Source organism: Esox lucius, chromosome 17 (assembly GCF_011004845.1).
Source record: "Esox lucius isolate fEsoLuc1 chromosome 17, fEsoLuc1.pri, whole genome shotgun sequence".
NCBI classification, from domain to species: domain Eukaryota; kingdom Metazoa; phylum Chordata; class Actinopteri; order Esociformes; family Esocidae; genus Esox; species Esox lucius.
This window is the reverse complement of record NC_047585.1, coordinates 46,606,539-46,623,832: the sequence shown is the minus strand read 5'-3', so window position 1 is coordinate 46,623,832 and position 17,294 is coordinate 46,606,539. Positions and strand designations below refer to the sequence as shown.

At 40.2% G+C, this 17,294-nt stretch overlaps 1 protein-coding gene across 3 annotated transcripts; it reads left to right on the top strand.

Annotated features, from left to right (window-relative positions):
- Window positions 1-506: 506 nt before the first annotated feature.
- On the top strand, window positions 507-17,160 carry LOC106024698 (globoside alpha-1,3-N-acetylgalactosaminyltransferase 1-like). Of its 3 annotated transcripts, XM_034287062.1 has the most exons (7): window positions 507-683; window positions 5,895-5,933; window positions 6,050-6,085; window positions 7,452-7,511; window positions 9,099-9,131; window positions 15,359-15,493; window positions 15,888-17,155. In XM_034287062.1, the coding sequence occupies exons 1-7, from the start codon at window positions 613-615 to the stop codon at window positions 16,576-16,578; spliced, it is 1,065 nt and encodes a 354-aa protein (XP_034142953.1). In that variant the 5' UTR covers window positions 507-612; the 3' UTR covers window positions 16,579-17,155. The 3 variants fall into 3 exon arrangements, with proteins under 3 accessions (XP_034142953.1, XP_034142955.1, XP_034142954.1); XM_034287064.1 differs by lacking the exon at window positions 7,452-7,511 and having other exon boundaries at window positions 15,888-17,160; XM_034287063.1 differs by lacking the exon at window positions 6,050-6,085 and having other exon boundaries at window positions 15,888-17,156.
- Window positions 17,161-17,294: the final 134 nt, after the last annotated feature.

Here is a 17,294-nt window from a genome sequence, read left to right as displayed (position 1 = left end):
ATCCAAATGGCGACTGTCCTGCGCATGTGTAAGGTCTTGCCTTACACATGCGCAATTCCCCATGAAGCATTAAAATCGAGACTATAGACGAGTTGAGCTGGTACCATTTAGTGTAAAATGGCCATTAGTTCGTGAAAATGTTATGGAAAATATTATGGCAATGGCGAGATGTGTTTACTGTACATGTCTAAGGTCCTTTACACAAGCAATGCAATAGTCAAAGTCTATTTTATTTATAAACTACCAATGTTGACCAACATTCTGTACACTAAGATTTTACAATATTAAAATAAATCAAATAATCAGTACAAGAATAAAAGGGCTACAATAGCATCTCTGCTGGAAGAAAATGGCAACACAAGCATATACAGCAGACTAAAGCGCACGCCCTCTTTTCAACGGCTAGCCGCTAGCGTAACGCAGTCGTGGAAAGCCGCCTGAGATGCAAATTATCTTATGCAAATTGAAATCAAGAGAAAAGCGGCAAAAGCTGGTGGCCCGCTGGCTGTACGACAGCGATTGCCTACTGGGGCCCAATAGATCTACATTTTGACTGGAGAGATCTTTACGAAGGATAAACGTTTTTTTTTTGCTGACGCTATCAGAGGAACAATGCGTTTTTTCCCAGTAACAAAGCCATATGTTCTGCTTCTCCCTGCTTCTGGATTAATCCTGATTGTAGGGTATGTAAACAATTTAGAAAGCATTTTCTGGTATAAGTGGGCTTTTGTGATTGATTTGCCTTTTAGTTTGCACTGTGTGTGTAGATTCAACATACAACTATTGTAGTGGAAAATCAAGTCCACAACGACTAAAACAAAAACACTTCAACTCAGGAACTTGTGAATCCAATAGATTTTAATGAAAATCATAAAACAATGACAGACATCAAAGCCAGGCCCTTCTGCAGATACAAGTCTAGGACCATGGCTTTTTATGCACAACCTTAAAACATCACGCCATCTGACCATACTTTTTGGGAGTCCCCTTAAGGCTAGGTTTACCTCTTGCCCCCTATCTCTTCCTGAGTGTCCTTAGTTTAAAACAGTAACTTATAACAGTCTCATGGTTCATATTCGGGTCACACTTCCAGTGAACCCCAAAAGCTATACATTTCAGGGCCATAAAGGTCAGGAAAACAGGATGCTGTTCTGCTGAGTTACACCACTACTGATACACCCACAACAAGTGTCAAGACAAGATACACCCATCCTAACGGCCATCTGTTTCTGAGAGCTCATTGTCTGTGTGTGTGCGTGGGTTGCATCATTCATGAACTCCATTGTGTCTGGATTACACAGTATATTTCAGAAAGCGTGTATATGTGTGCATATTGATATATCCATAAAGTGTGTGATTATATATGCAGTTTACAGAAAATCCCCCCACACTATAAGGTAACTAAATGACAGGGCTCTAAACAAAAAAATCGGTTAAGGAGCCATTGGTTCCTATAGGGGAAAAAAACAGGCGCCAAAGAATTTTTCTAAGAGCCTCATAACAATGCACTTCCTTTCATTCACCTTGTTGTGTACATGTCTCTCCTCTTCAGACTTATGAACTATATACAGTCAAATAAATAAAAAAAACGCAGAATCTGAGCCAGTGTCACTGCCACTGACCATGATTATGTCCATATCACTTGGCCACTGAGTGTAGTTTGGCCGTCATAAATAATACATAAAACATTTATATAGCAGACGAATAAATAATCCCAACATAAGGCTACGGCCCATGAACTGGAGATTATGTCATCATGAACCAAATCGTAGCCTACTCGCCTCACAGGCCTGAAAAATGTGAAATATTTCTATTATCTACAGAAAAGCTGTTTCTTACGGAAGAGGATTAGTGCCAAGCAATAATTAAAAAAATAAAACCATCTCGAGATTAAAATCATTATAATGCGAGATTAAATTTGTTAAATTGAGAAAAAAGTTGAAATACAATCTTGAGAATAAACTCATTAAATATTGAGAATAAAGTTTAATAATCCGTTTTATGGTATCTTGGGAAACCACGAAACCTCGATGAATGATCTTAAAACACCCAGACATAGCCACAGAATCTTTTTGAATTTTTTTTTTCTCACAAATATCTTTATTGAATTTTTAAATGTTTTTCAAACATTCAAAAGAAAGTATACAAAGAGAAAAAAATGTAAAGGAAAAAACAAAAGATAAGGCCTTCCCCCACCCTAGAACCCCATGCTCACTCCATCAACAAAAAGTATAGTTTACATGTCACATGCTTTTACAAGGCACAAGAACGGCAACCACATATCTTTAAAATCTTCATGTTTTCCTCTCGCAATGTAGGTCAGTTTCTCCAGTGCCAGGTTGCTAGACATTAGTTTAATCCACTGGTTTATCTTTGGTCTTTCTGTGTCCTTCCAGTTCAGAGCGATTACATGCTTGGCCTGCAACAAACAGAAACTAACAAGCTTCCTATTTTTTGTGGTCCTTTCAAATCCATTAGGAAATGTGCAGTAAGCAGAGTTTACCGTCCATAGGCATGTTACATTCAATCAAACGGGAAATAAATGTAGTAACCTCCTTCCAAAACATCTGAAGTTCCAGACACTGCCACATACAATGAAGAAGAGTGCCCTTGTCAAACACCACATTTTACACATGCATCAGGAATATTAGAATTAAAATGGTGAAGTTTTACAGGAGCAATATAGGTTCTAAATAACCATTTGTACTGCAGCAATCTAAACCTGGTGGCAATAGTTTGCGTCTGTGCCAACAGGCAAGAACTGTTCCACTCATCACCTGATTCTGTTTGTAAATCAATTTTCCATGCTTGAAAATATGAAAAGACTGTAAAATATTGTAACATTTGGAAAGCAGGCCTCTACTCTGATGATGGGTAACAGCTATCTTTATAGCGGAGAGTGGGGGTTTCACAGTGGACTTTATTTGGGTATTGATTAAACTTTTGACCTGTAAGTACTTAAAGTGATTTTTGGGCAAACCATATTTATTTACCAGTTGCTCAAAAGACATAATAACTCCTTCACTATATAGGTCCCCAATTTTATTCAAGCCATTATTCAGCCAAATTCTAAACCCCATGTCTGCTCTTCTCTGGTTTAAATCTATAATTTACCCAAATTGGCGATAAGCATGAGAGCTTAGATACCTCTGGCAAGGCAGAATGAGATTGATGCCAGATTGAAATAGTGTTTTTGAGATCTTTTTTTCATTTTTTTTTTATTAATTGTTTAATTTCGGCTGCATAAAGATAAGATGTCAAAGGTAGCTTCAATGTATTGTTCTCAATGTGTATCCAAGATGGTGTATCAGTGATAGAAAAATAATAAGTAGCAGTACAAAGTCGAGCTGCCTAATAGTACAACTTGACATTAAGCAATCTAAGCCCCCCATAGGGCAGATATAGAAGGGAGAGCCGCAGCCTGGGGCGTTTACTATTCCAAATACATATGGTAAAGGTTTTATTCAAGGAGGAAAAGAAGGAGGCTGGAATGTGTAAGGGGATGGACTGAAAAAGATACAAGAATTTTGGGAGAATGGACATTTTAATAATATTAATGAGACCCATCATAGAAATTGGCATCCCACCCCATCTTTCTAAGGAGTCCAATACCTTTTTTTCTAAGGGATCATAATTAATAGATACAATTTTCTTTATTTCAGGATTTATTTTAATTCCCTGGTAAGTGAATTCTTCATAGGTACATGTAAATTGTGTTTGTTTTGTAGGGTTATTTTTGTTCGGCATTAACAGGGAGCTTTTGTACCCTGAGAATTCACCAAACACCTTCAGAATTTGGCCAACAGCCTGGACAGACCTCCCTAGATCAGTTAAAAACAAAACGACGTCATCTGCAAAAAGAAACAAGCAATGTTCTGTTCCTCCGATTTGAATACCAGTAATGTCAGGGGAATTACATATTGCTATAGCGAGTGGATGCATCACACAATTAAAATCCCCTATAAGCTGACATAGTTAAAAAGAAATGTTGGTAAAACACAGTATCATCCCCATTGGGGGCGTATAAAAATACCAAGTTGACTAATGTAGAGATTATAGTTCCACTAAGTATAATAAATCTCCCAGATGGATCCAAATAATTATCTGTTAGATCAAATGGAACCGATTTATGAATCAATATTATGACCTCTCTTGCAATCGCTCTGAGAAGAATACCTGACCAGGCCACCTAGATCTAATCTTATTCACATCTTCGTCTAACAAGTGTTTCTCTTGTAAGAAACACACTGTACTCTTCATTTGTTTAATTCTGCCAAGCACCTGTTAGAGCTTGACAATTTTGTTCAGACCTCTTACATTCCAACTAGACACATTTATAACTGAGGTATCAAACATAAATTCTTCTTAATCCAAATTTCAGGCAATGTAAAGTCATTAAACAAAGAAAAATATGGAGTGAGCACCTAAACACAAAACCCCACACATTTCCCAAACAAAATGTGATGCTAAACCCTTTAAGACTAGGAACTTGGGTTATATAAAACGTTTCATCCACATAGTGGGTAACATGTAAATCTGCACACATAACATAGCCACACGTGGGCTAGCCGTATTAGAAATGTTTGGACCAAAAGAAAACCTGACGCACATGGACGTGCACCCAGTGCGTTAATACAAAAATTAAAAGAGACATACCTTAAGACAATCATGCCAGTAACGTATTTTAACAATTAGGCAACTTACTAAATTGTCCGTTGAGTTTTGTCCATTTACACGGCCATTACTCGACATTGGCTCCATGCAGGAGAAGAGAAAGAAGCAGTGAACGCAAGCTTAGTTTAATTCTGCAAGCTTATTTCCTGAACGTATTCTTCAGCCTCAGCAACCGATTTAAAAATCCTGTGTTTGTCATTGTGCGTGATGATCAGACGGGATGGATATAGCATGCCATACCGAATATTCAGTGCATGAAGCTGGGTTTTCACACCATAGAAGCGCTGCTGCAGTTTGCGTGTCTCCGCAGAGAGGTCAGTAGATTGTTCTAACCGATCTGGCATTTCCAATCGATCTTTGAATTTTTAAGTCAAATTTATAAGCTGTTTAATTAGTAAATAAATGTAATGGGCTAGCTAACGTTAGCTAAAAGACAACAAGCCTCGTTAATAGCCATGTTAATAGCTAGCAGGTGATCGTTAGCTAGAAGTTACCAATTATTTTTGTATTAGGCCTATTCTAAATTAAGGTTAAACATAATGTAAGTTAGGCTATAACATATCGTCTAGGTTTAACAAGCAAAGGTTGTACTGTACTTGGACTTGATTGAACTCTGTTTAAATGTGTGGTTAGTAGGCTACTTGTATTTACCTTATTTTAATGAAGTTGGAGTGGAACGGAGCAGACAGTTCACAGGAACAGGACTCCAAAACAGTGCAGCGTGTGCTTGCGATTGATTATGGTATGCGCATTCTGCGAGGGAGAGTGAGGGCGGGGCACAGGGGTGGGGCCGTTGATTTTGCGGCTTTACGGCTTTACTTCCTGCTCGCTACTGCGCATAACTACTGCACAGAACTGGTCCCAAGATCGCTATCTGCGCAGACGCAAGTCCAAGATGTCAGCGCCGTATCGGGACACTGGCGGCTTCAGTTTTCACCAATGGAAAAGAGCGAAGGGGCGTCGTCCATTTTTTTTTTTACAGTTTATGGTAGCCTCTCACCAAGACGCCATAACCGGAAGTCCCGAAATAATTAATTTTTAGGGCCTAAAAAGATAATTATTGTAACTGCACGTCATTTACTTTGACACCTGCATGTATGATTTAACTGTGTTGTTATTTTAAAATGAATGAATTATAGTGACTGATAGGTTTTGTTTAGTGAAAACACGCCATACATGTTTTCATTATTACAACTTGATTCTTTCATGTCTCCAAAAAGGTATCGGATCTTCTGGTTGTTCAGGGAAAAAATCAGCAGGTAAGATTCATTTATTATATTTTACAACCAAATACTCTTATATTGTGACATGGAACATATTCCTTTGAGGCTTGAATATAAGGGTCATATATTTACAGTTTTATTGTTTCCAACAGATGTATTCCAGTTGAAGATGACACACTGAGCACCAGGTTAGTTTAGATAAACATTTCTGCAGCGATTCATAATTTATACAATTATCTATGGGAAAAAGCAATGTTCTGTCACAGCGAAAACCCAACATTGGGGAACCCCAATCGATTTTGCTACATGCCACATACACATAGGTAATGTGATAAATGCCTGTAAGAAGTTTTAAAGTCAATAATTGTTTTGTTAATATTATGTAGTCTTATTCCTAGAAGCTTCGGTCAACAGAACAGTGTTCATCCTGAAAACATATCGTGAATGTTTCGACAGACCATTCATTCAGAGGTCACATTTAAGCCATGGGCTTGATGGGGGATGCTGATCAGGTCCAAGGAGAAGTATCAGAATCAGATTTCCTTCTCAGCACGTTTGTGTACAGGTTTACAAAGTGGTACTTAAACAAAAAAAACACAATTTCTCTGAATTTCACAACTCCCCCAACAAAACTGAAAATGAATAAAACATGAACCTGATCCCTGGTCTGTACCAGCTGTGTAGGCAGGCAAATTGTATCATGCAGCTCTAATGAACAACTACATTAGTTATAAAAACACTTGAACCAATAAAAGACAAGGTTTAAGTCAGTCATTCTACAACAACCTTCAGCCACTCACACGCATATTTACTAAGATATTTAAACTGCGACACCAAAGTTGACTGTCGTTGAAAGGTCCTCTAGTAGAGAACATGACACCAGTGCAGAGTATATTAACACACACATGAGCCTAAGACAACCAGGAACAAGAGACAAGAGAAAAGGAACTGTGGATGAAGCTCAAATTACACACTACATACTGTGTACTACATACTACGTGTAACATACTACATACCACGTACTACACACTGCATACTACTACTATTATGTACTACAGTCTGTGGACTTCATTCCACATACTACGCACAGCATACTACATACTGTTTATTGCATACTAGTAATACCATTATCTCACTGCTTTGAATGGTCATAAGAATCTTAGCTAAACTGTAGTTGAACTTTACACTGCCAAAGCTATTACATTTCATGGCACAATGTTCATATTTCTTTCATACATTGATTTCATCAATCTGGCAGTATAACATGAAACCGTTAAATATTTAAATACTTAAACATATTTCCTGGAGTGCCTGAGAATATATGGCACGGTGGCGCTGCTGCTCACCGCACCATGACAGTCGGGCTGGTCTGCCAAAATAAAGACTAAATAAAAAATACCATCATTAACAACTTCCAATATTTAGCTTGAATAGTGTCAAACAATTAAATCAGCCACAATATTAATGTCAAAAATACCTCTGGACAGCAGAAGAAAGTCAAAACATTTAATTAAACCATTCTACTTTTCTTGTGTTGGTTTTGTATTCTTACAGCCCAGAGTATCAAGAGTTCACGTTCAGGACCAAAGAATGGAACATGGTCATTCCTGACATGTGTGTATCTATATTTTTCTCATTACCCTCCTTCACTATATGGTGTAATCCTTCGAAAATCCTGATTTCATCAATCTGGCAGTTTAACATGAAACCTTTAAATATTTAAATACTTAAACATATTTCCTGGAGTGCCTGGTCATAACTTTAGTTTTACAATAACAATCCACATTTTGGGGATATTTGGTTCTCTTTGACACATCAACTAAGAAGTTCCCATTTATGACCCATATTTTGTTGCTGTTAGAATCCGTGAAGCAGGTATGCCAGTTCAAGGTTACTATGAAATAGAAAAACAAATAAGCTGAATGTCACAGAGGAAAGATTGGTCTAACTGAAACAAGCACTGGATGATATAGGATTTGAAACTAGGTACAGAGTTCCCAATTTGAGAAAAAGCAGAGAGAATAAGGAAATTCCATGTAATTTTCCATAATTTACTTTAAGGGTGTGAATTTGATCGACTACAACAAAATACACCATGCTATTTATATAGGAAACTAAGAGCTCTTGTGTCAATAGGACTGTTCATTTATAACGTGTGAACAATGAACCCCTTTAATCATGTTAAACACAGAGAGCATCAAATCAAAAGACAGAGTATTCACTCAGTAAAACCCTATTCAAATATTTCCTGGAGTGCCTTGCCCTTCAAGTGAATTAAAGAGTTACTAACCAAATTTAAGAGGAACTTCAAATGTTTTAAAGTACTTGCTTTTGTGATTAACCTCGATTTCACTGACATTGAATAATTAATTCAAATTAAGCTACTTTTGAAAGTTTTAATTATTGCAGATAGACATGCCATGTCTTAATCCTGGTTCATTCCTGAATTATCAGACATAAAAAGTATATACAATTATATACTTTTCCCACTGTTAATCAGTTACATTGGAATGCTTCAAAAAATGTACAGTAATTTATATACTTTTATACCGATAACAGCATTTTAATCTGCAGTGACACCTTGACCTTTTCACATTTTAATTTCTGAACAGTAAAAGTGTCAAACAAAACAAGTCCAACATGAAAAGAACTCACACATTAAAAAGGTTATTTTTAGATTCTTAAATTGCAAGCTGTTATTTAGAATGCATAAATTAGGAAAGACATTGAAAATGCAAACTTTCCTGTTTCTTTGAAAAATAATAAATGTCTTTATTTTGCCTCTCATTCTATTATATCCGTTGTAACATCTAATTATCTTAGTACTTATTTACAACAATTAAATATCTTGTAACCAATATTGCACAGAAGGGCTTGGTAGTTTCTACTGGAGGTGTAACGTAGGGAAAATCACGGTTCGGTACATACCGGAAATTAGAAGTCATGGTTCAGTACGATATTTTCAGTAAAAAAACAAACAATTTCAGCATTTTGCAATTATTCACCGGTCCGAAAGCGGTTCTGCAACAATGCCTGATAGAGAATGAAGTTCTGAATAATATGAGAAATAAAATTACCTTTAACCTAAGTGGCAAAGCTGTGTAAAGTACTCTTTAGTAAAAATATTTCAGATTGATGTATCTAATTATACACCACCTGATGCCTTGGTTATATTTAAAATAGTGCATTATGTTCTCTCAGGTCATCATACAATCAACCCAGAATCTTGGTGGGGTAAGTAACATTGTTATCTCATGTTTGTGTTGGACTAGCGGAGGTCATAGCCTAATAAATCACACTTTGCTTTTAGGTCTTACAATAGGCAGAACCTTAGTGAAATATTGAAGTGAAACTGACAGCATTTTAACAACCTGAAATCTAAAAAAAATCTTGAAATACATAACAGTAAGTAACATGACTTGATACCCTTTGTAACATTGTCTGTCAAGTGAATACTGTGGTGTGGTGTTCACATTATCAGACTTTAGATCCAAATGCAGTCACTCAGAGCACAACCATGGAACAAATGGGCCAAGGTGTTGGCTCACATGGATGAACAATATGTAGGTAGATCAGACGATCAGAAATCGGCCAAGCATGCCAGTGTACGTGTCATGGAGACGGATGGCACATGTCAACTGGAAAGGCCACTATATAGGGGAAAAAGGGGCCTTTGCTCTGCACAGATTGAGCATTATCTTTGCACATGACTGCATTCACTAAAGCAACTCCATTTCCCTGAATGTTTTAACACAAGTATGTTAAAAATATGGGAATGCTCTTACATTTGGGAACATACCTGTCCTGATCCAACAACCATGATAGATAAGAACCTGGCTGTCCCTCATTTCTGTAAACCAACAACACTAGAACATCAACCAGCCAGACCGAGGTAAAAATCAACAAGGGGACTGTAGATAAACGCTCAAACCTTTAAAAAACGTGTCAAAATATCACTCATCAATCTGCAGTCTGCTAAGGCTTCTGCCCCAACCTGCTGTCAATCCACATTATAATAGGAATGGGTCTGTCTAACCACCGCACCCATCAAATCAATGCAAATTAATTTACAATACCAAATGTGACAGTATATAATAATAATATATTATATTTAAATACCGCTTTTCAGGGACCCAAAGACACTGTTCAAAAGTGACATGGAACAGAAAACAAACAGAAACAAAAGAAATACTATGAGAAAAAGAAGGAAGTTTGAGAGTGTGGGATTTGGCGTGGCTATGGGTAGGCGATTTTGAACAGATGAGTCTTGAGGCGTTGCTGGAAGATGGGGATAGTCTCAGAGTCACGGATGGTTTTGGGGAGAAAGTTCCAGAGACAAGGAGCAACCCTTGAGAATGCCCTGTCACCAAAGCCTTTGAGCTTGGACTTGGGGATTATGAGGTGGCCTGCAGTACTGGAACGAGTGTGTAGGTTGATATGGAAGAAGAAGGTATGAGAGGTAGGCAGGGGTGGTATTGTTTAGGGCTTTATATGTCAGTAGGAGGATCTTGTAGTCAATGCGTTGGGAGATTGGAAGCCAGTGTACCTCACAGAGGATAGGGGTGATATGCTGCCAGGACTTGGTGTGAGTCAGTAGCCTGGCTGCAGAGTTTTGAACCATTTGGAGCTTATGGAGGGATGTAGATTTGATGCTGGTGAGTTGGGAGTTGCAGTAGTCAAGACGGGAGGTTTTGAATGAATGTATTAGGGTTTCAGCAGCAGGACAGGAGAGGGAATGTCTGAGTTTGGTGATGTTGTGGAGGTGGACGAATGAAGATTTTACAGTCTGTTTGACGTGCTGATCGAAGGAGAGTGCTGAGTCCAGAATGACGCCAAGGTTACGTGTGTGGGGGGATGGAGAAACAACGGTGTCATCAGTGCTGTGATAGAAGTTGCCAGTTTTGGTGAGGGTGGATTTGGTTCCAATGAGTAGAAGTTCTGTTTTGTCGCTGTTTAGTTTGAGGAAGTTGCAGCCAGACAGGATTCAATATGGGTCAGAGGTGGGTTGGTGAGAGACTTGGTGGCTAGATGTATTTGTGTATCATCGGCATAGCAGTGGAAATTAAGGTTGAAGGGGCAGAGGATTTGACCAAGGAGAAGGATGTAGATGGTGAAGAGTAGGGGTCCAAGTACTGAACCCTGTGGGACACCTTGAATGACTATAGCTGAGTTGGAGTTTAGGCCTTTGTATGAAATGAAATGGGTTTGGTTAGTGAGATATGAATTCAGCCAGCAGAATGCAGTTCCCTCAACACCAAATCTGATGGTTAACGGTGTCAAAGGCAGCACTCAGGTCGAGGAGAATCAGGATGTTGAGGGAACCGGCGTCAGCTGAGAAGAGAAGGTAATTGACGACATTGAGGAGTGCAGTTTCTGTGCTATGGATTGGCCGGAAACCAGACTGAAGAGGCTCATATAGATTATTTATAGGAGGGAGGCTTGGATCTATGAGGCAACAATTCTTTCAAGAGTTTTTGCCAGGAAAGGGAGGTTGGAGATGGGGTGGAAATTGTTAAGGATGGTGTTGTCTAGTCCAGGTTTCTTTAGGTTGGGGGTGACAGCAGCAGCTTTGTAGCAGAAGGGGACAGTACCGTTGGTGAGGGAGAGGTTGACTATGCTTGTGATGTGTGGACAGAGAGCAGGTATGGAGGCTTTAAGCAGGACTGTGGGAAGAGGATCGAGAGAGCAGGTAGTATTTTTTGATGTCATTATGAGTTTTGTGACTGAATGAGGAGAGGTGAGAGTCCTGGGGAGCAGGTGGACAAATATGGAGGTTAACAGTAGGGGGGATGTGGTAGAATTTAGATAGTGAGGAGTTTATGGTTGTTATTTTATCTTTATCAAAAAAGAGTTGGCAAGTTTAGTGGAGGGGCTAGAGAGTGAGTAATTTCAAGTCTGAAGTACTTTGCTGACAGTAGAGAGGAGGGTCCGGGAGTTCATGCAGGAGCTGTTGAGTTTGTTTTAGATGTAGGAGGACTTAACAGCACTGAGGGCATCTCTGTAAGTAGAAAGGTGGTGTTTGTAGGCTTCAGTGTGGACAGTGAGCCCAGATTTACTCACCCAGTGTTCAAGGCGACGACCAACTTGCTTCATGGTTCGGAGCTCAGATGTAAACCAGGGAGTTGAGGGAGAAGGACATAGCAGTGTTCAAATGGTTAGCTTGATCTTCAGGTGATTTGAGGGTGGAATCTATCGGAGGGACAGAGCCGATGGCATCTGATAGTTGGAGAGCGTCAACAGCTTTGATGTTAAGAAAGGAGATTAGGCGCTTGTCAGTGTTGTGTGGTACATCTTGTGGTCAGACAACGTAAATGAAGAGGGAGTTATATGGGTATTGGTAAGTCCGACAGAGCAGACGAGATCAAGTATGTGACCTTTCATATGGGAGGGGAAATTAATCTGTTGGATACAGTTAAAACAGTCCAGGACAGCGATGAAATCAGAGTTTGGAGTTAAAGTCAAAGGGAATATTAATGTCTCCAAGCAGGAGAAGGAGAGGGGAGAGTGAGGCTGCAATGGTGAGTAGTTCAGCTAAGTCAGAGAGGAAAGAGTCATTATGGTGACTAGTTCAGCTAAGTCAGAGAGGAAAGAGTCATTATGGTGAGTAGTTCAGCTAAGTCAGAGAGGAAAGAATCATTATGGTGAGTAGCTCAGCTAAGTCAGAGAGGAAAGAGTCATTATGGTGAGTAGTTCAGCTAGGTCAGAGAGGAAAGAGTCATTAGCTTTTGGAGGACGATAAATAAAGATGATGGTCAGGGAGTTTGTTGATTTACAGACAATATATTCAAATGAGGTGAAGGATGGAACAGACAACTCAGTGATTTTAAAATGGGATTTGTACAGTACATCAAGGCCACCACCACCACCTGTTAGGCATGGTGGGACAGATAGCTAAAACCATTGGGAGTGGCTTGATTTAATATAATTTAGCAATGCAACCACCTATCATTTAGCACTAGCAGCCACCTATCATTTAGCACTAGCAGCCACCTATCATTTAGCACTAGCAGCCACCTATCATTTAGCACTAGCAGCCACCTATCATTTAGCACTAGCAGCCACCTATCATTTAGCACTAGCAGCCACCTATCATTTAGTACTAGCAGCCACCTATCATTTAGCACTAGCAGCCTGAAGACTTACTGAGTGTAATTGACAGCTGGGGGCCAGGCGATGGCAAACGAGTGGAGACCTGCTTGCCAGCGCGAGCCCCAGAGGGAATTGAACAGTGGAGATGTCGTGGAACTAGATAGCCATTCGGCATGCGCGGTAGCGGAGTAGACGACAAGAGACTTTAAAACAAGATGGAGAGTTCACACAGGCCGTCCACTAGTGGTATTCCAGAGAAGGGGACGTGGAAATCCAACAGTAGTATATTCCAGGACAGGGCAAACAGGGTACCCAGGATCAGAATGAGTAGTGCAGTCGATCAGGTGAGTTATCCAGTTGGAGGTAATCACAGCAACCACCTATCATTTAGCACTAGCAGCCACCTATCATTTAGCACTAGCAGCCACCTATCATTTAGCACTAGCAGCCACCTATCATTTAGCACTAGCAGCCACCTATCATTTAGCACTAGCAGCCACCTATCATTTAGCACTAGCAGCCACCTATCATTTAGTACTAGCAGCCACCTATCATTTAGCACTAGCAGCCTGAAGACTTACTGAGTGTAATTGACAGCTGGGGGCCAGGCGATGGCAAACGAGTGGAGACCTGCTTGCCAGCGCGAGCCCCAGAGGGAATTGAACAGTGGAGATGTCGTGGAACTAGATAGCCATTCGGCATGCGCGGTAGCGGAGTAGACGACAAGAGACTTTAAAACAAGATGGAGAGTTCACACAGGCCGTCCACTAGTGGTATTCCAGAGAAGGGGACGTGGAAATCCAACAGTAGTATATTCCAGGACAGGGCAAACAGGGTACCCAGGATCAGAATGAGTAGTGCAGTCGATCAGGTGAGTTATCCAGTTGGAGGTAATCACAGCAACGCAGTCGATCAGGTGAGTTATCCAGTTGGAGGTAATCACTGCAATGCAGTCGATCAGGTGAGTTGTCCAGTTGGAGGTAATCACTGCAATGCAGTCGATCAGGTGAGTTGTCCAGTTGGAGGTAATCACAGCAACGCAGTCGATCAGGTGAGTTATCCAGTTGGAGGTAATCACAGCAATGCAGTCGATCAGGTGAGTTGTCCAGTTGGAGGTAATCACAGCAACGCAGTCGATCAGGTGAGTTGTCCAGTTGGAGGTAATCACAGCAACGCAGTCGATCAGGTGAGTTATCCAGTTGGAGGTGATCACAGCAATGCAGTCGATCAGGTGAGTTATCCAGTTGGAGGTAATCACAGCAACGCAGTCGATCAGGTGAGTTATCCAGTTGGAGGTAATCACAGCAATGCAGTCGATCAGGTGAGTTGTCCAGTTGGAGGTAATCACAGCAACACAGTCGATCAGGTGAGTTGTCCAGTTGGAGGTAATCACAGCAACGCAGTCGATCAGGTGAGTTATCCAGTTGGAGGTGATCACAGCAATGCAGTCGATCAGGTGAGTTATCCAGTTGGAGGTAATCACAGCAACGCAGTCGATCAGGTGAGTTATCCAGTTGGAGGTGATCATGCACATTAGTTCTTTAGTGGTCGTTCTTTAAATGTTGCGTTTGTAATTATTCACATGCGACTGGCTGTTGTATAGTACTTTTTGCATGCTTTATCTACTACCAAAAAGGGGGTATATAAGACCTATTAAATAAACTTCCAAGTAGTATATTGAGGGAATTGAACGGTGGAGATGTCGTGGAACTAGATAGCCATTCGGCATGCGCGGTAGCGGAGTAGACGACAAGAGACTTTAAAACAAGATGGAGAGTTCACACAGGCCGTCCACTAGTGGTATTCCAGAGAAGGAGACGTGGAAATCCAACAGTAGTATATTCCAGGACAGGGCAAACAGTGGTAGCCAGGATCAGAATGAGTAGTGCAGTCGATCAGGTGAGTTATCCAGTTGGAGGTAATCACAGCAACGCAGTCGATCAGGTGAGTTATCCAGTTGGAGGTGATCATGCACATTAGTTCTTTAGTGGTCGTTCTTTAAATTTTGCGTTTGTAATTATTCACATGCGACTGGCTGTTGTATAGTACTTTTTGCATGCTTTATCTACTACCAAAAAGGGGGTATATAAGACCTATTGATTAAACTTCCAAGTAGTATATTGTTGAATTACATGATTAATTAGTTGAACTGCTTTAATTTGTTCTGCCATCAATGCCTTACACTACATCATGGAATATTGAGTCAAATAGAACTAAAACCCCATACAATCCTGGTTTTGCAGCATGACAATAATGACTACCTGTTTGCATCATATTTACAAAGTACTTAAAATGCTGTCAGTTCAACTTTAAGGAGATAACATGGTTTAACTCAGTATCACAGTGATCTAGGATCTGTTGGGTTTCTTTAGACGTACTGATGTGGTATCAGTGACCCCATGGTTGGCACCCATTGTCTGGGAAGGCACCTTTGACCCAGTGCTCACTGACAACATCTACAAGCCCATGAACCTCACCATAGCCACCACAGTGTTTGCTGTAGGAAAGTGAGTAACATTCAACGTCTACCAAATATTAAAAAGAGAAGATGAACTATCCATCCTGTACCTGATATAGCATGCCAGGACATTTTATGAAATCATGTTGTGGGAATACCGTTAATTGGTGTAGTTACACAGGGCTGCCCGACTCTGTTCCTGGATATCTACTGTCCTATAGGATTTCTCTTCAACCCTGATTAAGCTTTTCATCCAGCCAATTATTAGAATCAGGTGTGCTAAATTAGATTTGGAGAGAGAACCTACAGGACAGTAGATCTCCAGGAACAGGGTTGGGCAGCCCTGGTGTAGTATTATGTGTATATTTAATGTTATACTGAGAATTATGTTGTTACTGAGGGTATGACTCAAATACTCAAGTTTAATCCTCATGTTCTGACAGATATGTCAGCTTTCTCAAAGATTTCCTGGAGACTGCGGAGAAACACTTCATGATCAACTTCAGGGTGCGCTACTATGTTTTCACTGATCGTCCCAATGAAGTTCCTTCAGTGAACCTGAGTGGAGGGAGACATCTGACAGTGATCTCAATCCCAGGTTCAAACCGCTGGCAGGAGATTTCAGCACAGAGGATGAAGATCATCCACAACACCATCGAAACTCAGATCCACAAGGAGGCCGACTACATCTTCTGTCTTGATGTGGACAGCAAGTTCCATTTTCGTTGGGGTGCAGAGTCTCTTGGAAGGCTGGTGTCTGTGATTCACCCAGGCTACTATGATACAACTCGTAACAACTTCCCATATGAACGGCGTCCAGCCTCGAAGGCCTTTATGTCCATGGACCAGGGTGATTATTACTATGGTGGAGCCGTGATCGGAGGGCTTGTGGAGGATGTGTACAAACTAACTAAGGAATGTCATAAAGAATTTGAAGAGGATGCCAAGAATTCCATCGAGGCCGCTTGGCAGGAGGAGAGCCACCTCAACAGGTACCTGTACTACAACAAGCCCAGCAAGGTGTTGTCTCCAGAGTATCTGTGGCAAGACTTCAAGGCCAGAACAAGAGAAGTCAAAGTGATTCGCTTCTCTGGGGTCATTAAAAACTATGCTGCAATTCGTCCCAATGAATAAAACTAAAATGTGGATAGAGAAATTAAATAACTCATTAGGTCAAATACATTCATTGAAACCAAAGATGTAATCTTATACCAATGGTTTTCTTTTCTTTTTACCAAACCTTTTGAATGACCAATGCCAATGCAATCAATTGGATTATATGCAATGGTATCAACAAAGAAAGTGGAGAACACCACTTAGCTTTGTACACTGTGGCCAGGCTACATGATCTGTGATTTCAGTGAATATGGTTGGTCAAGACATGGTCAGAGCTTGCTTTACCACTCCTGTGTGAAAGACAAAGTGAAGTTGGACAGGAGCTGAGAATTCATCAGGCAAACTGGTAAAAAAAACTGCCACTTTTCAGCTTAAATAAAATGCTTTTCTAAATCCAAAATGGGGCCGCTGCACATGCTTGAAAGGTTCTGTGGTAAAGTGACCTCGCCACATGTTCACTGGCTGCATGGAATCGCTACTCAGAATTGTGCTGACCCAGAACAACTCACTTTTAATTTAGTTCATTAAAACACAATGACTGGTAATTTTAGGTTATATTGTATTAAAAAGTGGAAAACTAGAATGTAATATGAGTGTTACATAGGCCAACTTCCTGTCAATTGTGATAGTTTTAACATCAACACATCATTTTGCGCTAAAACTGTAATTGCGGAAATAATATTTTGCTAAAATGTGTCAGTAATTGCATGGAGTGGAAACACATTTGTGGTGAA

What these genes read in the sequence shown, in the direction of transcription:
- LOC106024698 (XM_034287062.1), top strand. Translation starts at nt 613, where the DNA reads ATGCGTTTTTTCCCAGTAACAAAGCCATATGTTCTGCTTCTCCCTGCT. An exon ending in CAACCCAGAATCTTGGTGGG is followed by an intron (nt 9,132 to 15,358) that starts GTAAGTAACATT and finishes GGGTTTCTTTAG; the next exon opens with ACGTACTGATGTGGTATCAG. An exon ending in ACAGTGTTTGCTGTAGGAAA is followed by an intron (nt 15,494 to 15,887) that starts GTGAGTAACATT and finishes ATGTTCTGACAG; the next exon opens with ATATGTCAGCTTTCTCAAAG.